Raw genomic sequence first — 6,541 nt, forward strand, 5'->3', positions numbered from 1 at the left:
TTAACATGACATTAACAATATATACAGATAATAATATTGTCGGTTGAAAGTAAAAACAGCAAAAATAAAATACCTTTTTCTGCCTACATATTATACGATCCTCCAATTGATTTAAGTTCAGATTTTCACTTACAAGTGGACAATAACTTTCATCGATACAATCATTATTCCGTTCATTAACACTCGATCCGATCATGTTTTATTCTTTTATCTTATTGCTATAATAATAGGATGGATTATTTGTGTTAATATTTTGTAAGAATGTTATAAATTGCGTTTAAAGAAGAAAAGTTGGAGAAATTATTTTAGAAATATGTAACTCGTACATCTCCACGATTGTACTTAAATTGCTTGTGAAATAAATATTTCAAGTACACGTCTTTTGTTTTCATTCTTTGACTATTCGAACAAATCTAAATAAGTTTATAGCTCTATAGTGAACCTAAATTATAAAATTTATATAAATTAAAAATTATAAAAAAAAATAAACCCAATTATATAAATATTTCCACAATATTATTTATATGTATCAAATTAATTACAAGAGAAAAATTCTTGACGAAATCTTATTAAAAATAAAAATATAACAAATATAATTAATACAAATATAAAATATAACATAAACAAGAAACTCACTCGGTAAATTTCATAAATTAATGTTTCGTTCATCACGATCACGATACCAATGAAACATCGAATCTTTCATCTTTATAAATCGATATCGCAAATCGATTTTTGATTTGCTACGATCACTCGGAGTTAAATCTTGAGCGATATTAGAATGTGTTTGAAACATGTATTCGAAATACGCAAAACACCTATTTTCAAAATAAAGAATTATATGTAGTCGATTTTTTTATGTAACAAGAGAGAAAGATAAAAAATGTTTCAATTTATTATCTTATTAGTTTATTATTTTGTTCAATTACTTTATATAAAAATTTGTTTCACTTTCTGAAATGATAAAACTTCTTTTCCTACAAAGCACGTGGTAAATGTCATGGTATATGTCATTCGTATAAAGTTTAATAAACTTCGTTCCATAATATCGAGGCATTTAAGACTGACAATACACTACTGTCAAGCACATATCCAATCAGCTGTTTCTGTTTCGTTTCTCGTAGTTATCCGTCAGATCGTTGTTGATCTTGTGCCTGTTTTTGTTCTCGTTCAAAAATTAACTTCGACATAGAAGTTGATTAGAACAACGAATTTTAATCAACATATATATAACATATAGTGCTGAATAAGAAAATCGTTTCAATGGAAGGATCGCCGAAATGAACGATTAACCTCACTTTTCAGCCGCTAGGTTCCTCGAGCAACCATGTAAATCATTGAAAACATTCCAATGTATCATTTAAGTCGATCGTACGGCGCGGATAGTTCATCCACGTTCTTTTCTGCGACATATCGGAACGGTTTGAATTGTTCTCCTCGAAGTATTATCCTCAATGAGATTTCTCGTGGAATCAAGTTGCTGCAGTGCTCTCGAAAACTTGTAGTACGGGTGCTCGGTGTCGACGTTTGCACTAATTATAATATACTATGATGACCGAGAAATCCAGGAAAATAGTGACTAGATTTCACCCGACTCACGGGGAAAATATTATGTTGAGAGAGGACAACACTGTGGCATATCGTACTGCTAGTTTTGCAAACTCTCTGGCCTTCAGCGAAAAGCCACTACAACCAGGTGAAATATTCTTGGTGGAAATTGAGAAGACTGAAAGAGGATGGAGTGGACACATGAGACTGGGACTGACTCTTATAGATCCTGCTTCCATAAACAATAGTCTGCCACAGTTCGCTATGCCTAATCTTGCTAAGCTTGGTAATACATGGATATTTGCCATTACTAAAAGTCATACTATATGGGATAGTATTGAAGGATATGGTAGGGATTTGTAACTTGGTTTCATGTAGTTTAAATCTTTATTAACTAAGTTTTACGTTTATACATATTTAAGGTGAAGGAATACCATCTGGAGAGAAGAAATTAATCACAGATGGAGTAAATGTGCAAACTTCTCGAGGAGTTATCCCATTTAATTCCCTTAGACCAAATACAGTTGATTCTTCTCAGTATATTCTACCTACAGATGCTGGTAGTCGTATTGGAATTATGTATGTGCCACAAGCTGGTTCAGATAAAGCAGAAATGCATTTTATAATTAATGGTGAAGACCAAGGTGTATGTGGAAAAGACATACCATATAAGGCAGGTCCTTTACGTGCTGTAGTAGATGTATATGGTACCACAAAACAAGTCAGAATAGTTCAGCTATATGGTGGTATGTTCCTTTTGTTTCTTAGGTATATTATCTTTAGAGGAATTTCGTTTTCCTTAATAATTATATGTTTCAGCAGTATCTACTCTACAAAGTGCCTGCCGTGATGCTATACTACAGTATACTAAAAGGAATGCAGTTGATTTACTTCCACTTCCACGAGTTCTAAAAGATTATCTGTTGTACCAATCACAATGAAATTTCATCTTATCTCTCGACTGTATTTCCTCTACTCGTTTGTATAGCCATTTCAATACCCATATAATTTCTTTGACAATTCATTTTTTCTACAATTTGCAATGCATTTGTTGCATAAATCATACTTTCATTTATTCTAATTATTTTATCCTAGGACGGATGAATGAAACTTTGTAAAACAAATCTAGAATTGCTTTCATTCTTCTAATTAGCTGTTCTTTCACTTTTTTAAAGTGTATAATTTAACACCTATGTAATACGTGTACTTTGCGTAAATGCTAGGATGTAATATGTACATAATGTAAGAAGTTGTTGACAGAACAGTGAATAAGTTCTGATAAGCGACGGAGTATCGCCTTTTCTAATTCTTGCATTTAGCACTTATTAGCGATTACACTTTTACAAGTTTATGACTCTGCCATTCGCTAGAATTCACACATTTCATGCCGCATGTAAATCTATATAAAATATCATCTAAAGCAAATTTCACTCAGATTCATCGAGGTATGTCATTCTTTTTCTATTGTTACAATTCATCGTACGTAAAAAGAACATTGTAAAATGAATTTGGTCGCACTGTTAAGATTCGCAAAAATGGATCCGATGTTTTTCAAAATAAATGTATTTATTAAAAAAAAAAAGAAAGGAAAAATCAAAGATTTTTTGAAACATCCAACCTTTTTCAATCTAGGGACTTGTGATCAAATAATTCAACGAACATTGTAATTGTATCAAGAATGCTTTACATTTTTTTAAACTGCTTTTAATGTACGTTATAATAAAAACGTCTGTTCACAAATTAAATTTTTAAAAGGAACTTGCGAATCTGCTTGTTGGTAAGAAAATAATTAGCAATATCACGTAAGTGAATAAAACGGTTAAGAAAGCAAGCCATCCAATCACAACCGAAGTGTACCTCCATGTCGATTCTTTTTTATTGGAAGATACTAAATTCGTATTGTCATCCACGTTCATTTCGATTGTAGCCGATACTTTCGGATCCAAAATGCTTAATAAAAATATCTGGCCTATTCTGCTTTTTAAAACCTTAACGGTGGTGACGGATATCCACGCAGGTGCTTCAGCGTTTATTTCATGCATATATCGCAGAATGCTGGTCAATATGAGTGAAAACGTGGCAAGTGCAAGAGATTTCTCATAGAATAGAACTAAAAAAAGAAAAAATGCAATGATAATCTCCATCGATCAGAAGGATTCGTAAAATAAAAAAAATTTTAACTTTCTCTCATTTAAGACTTTTTCATTCCTAATCATCCCATCTATATTTCATTCCTTATTTTAAAAACAAAATAATTAAAGACTTACTTAATCGTGGAGGATGGGTCCCATTGAATGGAAGCTTCCACTGAAGATCCAACAGGCAGAATAAATGCAAAATGAAATTTAAATTCGATATTATCATACGTTCCGTGGACCTTGGCTCTAGCCACAGTACCATCAGTGTCATCATCATCAAGACTACACGTAAATGTAAAATAACATTTTTTATCATATTACACATCCATATATCATAAAATGTTCATTATATTTTACAAACCTATAGCCGACGTCATATACGTTGTAGTATTCATAGAGGAATGTCTTCTTAAAAGAACGTGGTAAGATAATTGATCGGTTGTAAAACCTAAACCGTACTTGGATACTATTACACGTTCACTTTTAAAAAGATCCACCACTTCCCATTCCAAATTATCCTCGGTCGAATTCTCTGAAAACTGAGAATAATATAGAGCGTAAGAATTCTTAAATTTTCTTTCAAAAATTCGAATAATTGATCCATTAAATTACCAATGACATTAATATCTCATATTATCAATAAATTAAACAATCTAAAATTGGTCGTCTATAGTTTATAAAGAATTAGATTATTAACGAGAATTAACGATAATTAACGAGATCTTCGAGACATTGAAGTTTCATACATACATCGTTTAATGTGAAGGAACGTAAACTAATCTCGTTGCTCCCATGAGACCACGAGGCAATATGAATAGTACAATTCATCATATCATAAGGCCACCAAGTGTGATCAGATTCGCAAAATGTTGCGTATGTTGTCATTGGTACACAAAGTATCACACCATCGTGTTGTACTATGCACTCAGCTTGTGGCATCTCAACATCAACGCCCGTATCTGTTCTAAATGTCAAGATTAATGATAATAGTTAAATACTTAAATCTGATAAGCGAAAGTTTGAATGAATTGAAATGGGTTTAACAGGTGGACTCTCGAAATTCAGAAACTAAAAATGATCGTTAGAAAGATTGTTAATAAACGTTGAATCATGCGACGTGTATTTTTATTAATAATTAGACTGTAGATATTTGCATTTACATCTTTATCAATAACTAGACTGCGGGATGTTCTAACAACAATTAGACTGCGAATATGAATGTAATTAAAAAGATGACACTTAAGTAGAAAATTAGTTATTAAATATTGTAACAAGGGGTGCATACCTTGGATATCTTTCCACATTACGTACATTCTGTGCATTTTTGCATCTTGAAATTTCGCATAAATATATAAAAATTCTCAGTCTATCGATAACTTACGTGCTGTGCGTTACGATATCCGGAACCCAGATCTCGTAGCTTTTTACGTGAAGTGAAGTGATAGAATCAAATTGCGATTCGTCCCAAGTGAAATGAGGGTCTTTCCAAACCTATTATTCATTAGAAATATGAAAAATTTAAATTCCTTACATCTGTTATCTAATAAAAATCAAAAATACATCAGAATGATATTATTACTCACCAATCTTAGCCAAACATCGAATATAACGCTGTTGGTTATATCATTCTAACAAATAAAAACAAAGAAGGTAATATATCTAAATCTATAAATGTATTATACGTTGTTATTATAGTTATAAAGACTAAAATCCTTTCAGTTTTATTTATCCATAATTATGTAATTAATGTACATCTTATAAAAAATAAGCGTATAAGAAGAGTTGCTGTAACAATTATAAGAAATATTCAAGGAAATATGTACAAAGATCCTTATTGTGAAATTTTCCAGAGAAATAGGAAATCTCTTTATCTTCGCATCAGAAATATTACTTACAACTTCAAATTGTTGTATGTTTAATCCCAAGTTAATAATAGTGGCGTTGTTATAATGTTTTGTGGGCCTGATTTCCCTATTATAATCGCAAAATAAATAATCTTTCAGCCGCGTTAACGCAGAAGTGGTGGTGATGTCTTTGCACTGCATCGCGCAAATTCCCTGTTTATATGACAGAACGTTGAAGATCACAAATAAAACAGAAAACAAATTCTTCATGTTTAAACCGTGAGGGCACGAAACGAAATGACAGATCCACAACTGTACATCGATAGATCGAGAAGAGCAGTCGCACGCCCAGTGAAACGTTAAACCGAGAAGGTTGAAAACCGCCCCCTTTTCTTCCTTATCATTTAAACTTTTATCAATTTTAGAATTTTCAGTTGTAATATCAAATAAAATAGAACTAGATGATTTTTTATTCGAGAGATCGTTTCAATGAGACAATCGAGACTGAATATAAAATTGTTAGAAAAATCGTGACGTCTTACTGGCAGTGTGAAAAATATTGATCTTGAATCATACTTTTTGAAGTTTAAAGTGAAATTAGATTCATCTACAGTATGGTCAAGTATAAACAGCTTCTTTTATAGTTATACTTAATTATAAAATCTCGTTCGTATTCTATAATTATGCTTAACTATTTGTCACGGTGATATATTTAAAGATCTATATTTATACATTTCTATCAAAAGGCAATAAAAAGTATCAGTATCATTTATTATAAAGGCATCTATTAATAGTATCAGTCTATGGCGATATCGATAAATAAAAATAGATTTATTAGAGGTTACTCAGATTAAAATTCAAAAAAATCTATGTACATAATTTATTTGATAGCTCTACAAATCTTCAATCGATTGTTGGAAAACACCATCCGTCTATAATTTAACATACTGAATAGAATGCGCACAAGGAGTAACTGAAACTCCCACAAATATAATAAGAAAAAGAGGCATC

General features: G+C 31.4%; 2 protein-coding genes across 2 annotated transcripts; one reads left to right on the forward strand and one right to left on the reverse strand.

The window, feature by feature from the left end:
* Nucleotides 1-1,069: 1,069 nt before the first annotated feature.
* Nucleotides 1,070-3,013, forward strand: LOC100749690 (neuralized-like protein 2). The gene is made up of 3 exons (XM_012389942.3): nt 1,070-1,897; nt 1,971-2,294; nt 2,371-3,013. Exons 1-3 carry the CDS (start codon nt 1,549-1,551, stop codon nt 2,487-2,489), a joined length of 792 nt encoding a protein of 263 aa, XP_012245365.1. The 5' UTR covers nt 1,070-1,548; the 3' UTR covers nt 2,490-3,013.
* A 29-nt stretch (nt 3,014-3,042) lies between these two features.
* Nucleotides 3,043-6,016, reverse strand: LOC100744740 (neuronal acetylcholine receptor subunit alpha-5; the record flags this gene model as incomplete). The annotated part of the gene is made up of 7 exons (XM_033322789.1): nt 3,043-3,658; nt 3,816-3,968; nt 4,048-4,225; nt 4,437-4,650; nt 5,068-5,177; nt 5,270-5,314; nt 5,582-6,016. Coding segments are annotated over 7 exons (1,497 nt in total), but the record flags the coding sequence as incomplete, so codon positions are not given.
* Nucleotides 6,017-6,541: the final 525 nt, after the last annotated feature.

The sequence above is a fragment of the Bombus impatiens genome, unplaced genomic scaffold (assembly GCF_000188095.3).
Source record: "Bombus impatiens unplaced genomic scaffold, BIMP_2.2 scf_0670, whole genome shotgun sequence".
NCBI classification, from domain to species: Eukaryota; Metazoa; Arthropoda; class Insecta; order Hymenoptera; family Apidae; genus Bombus; species Bombus impatiens.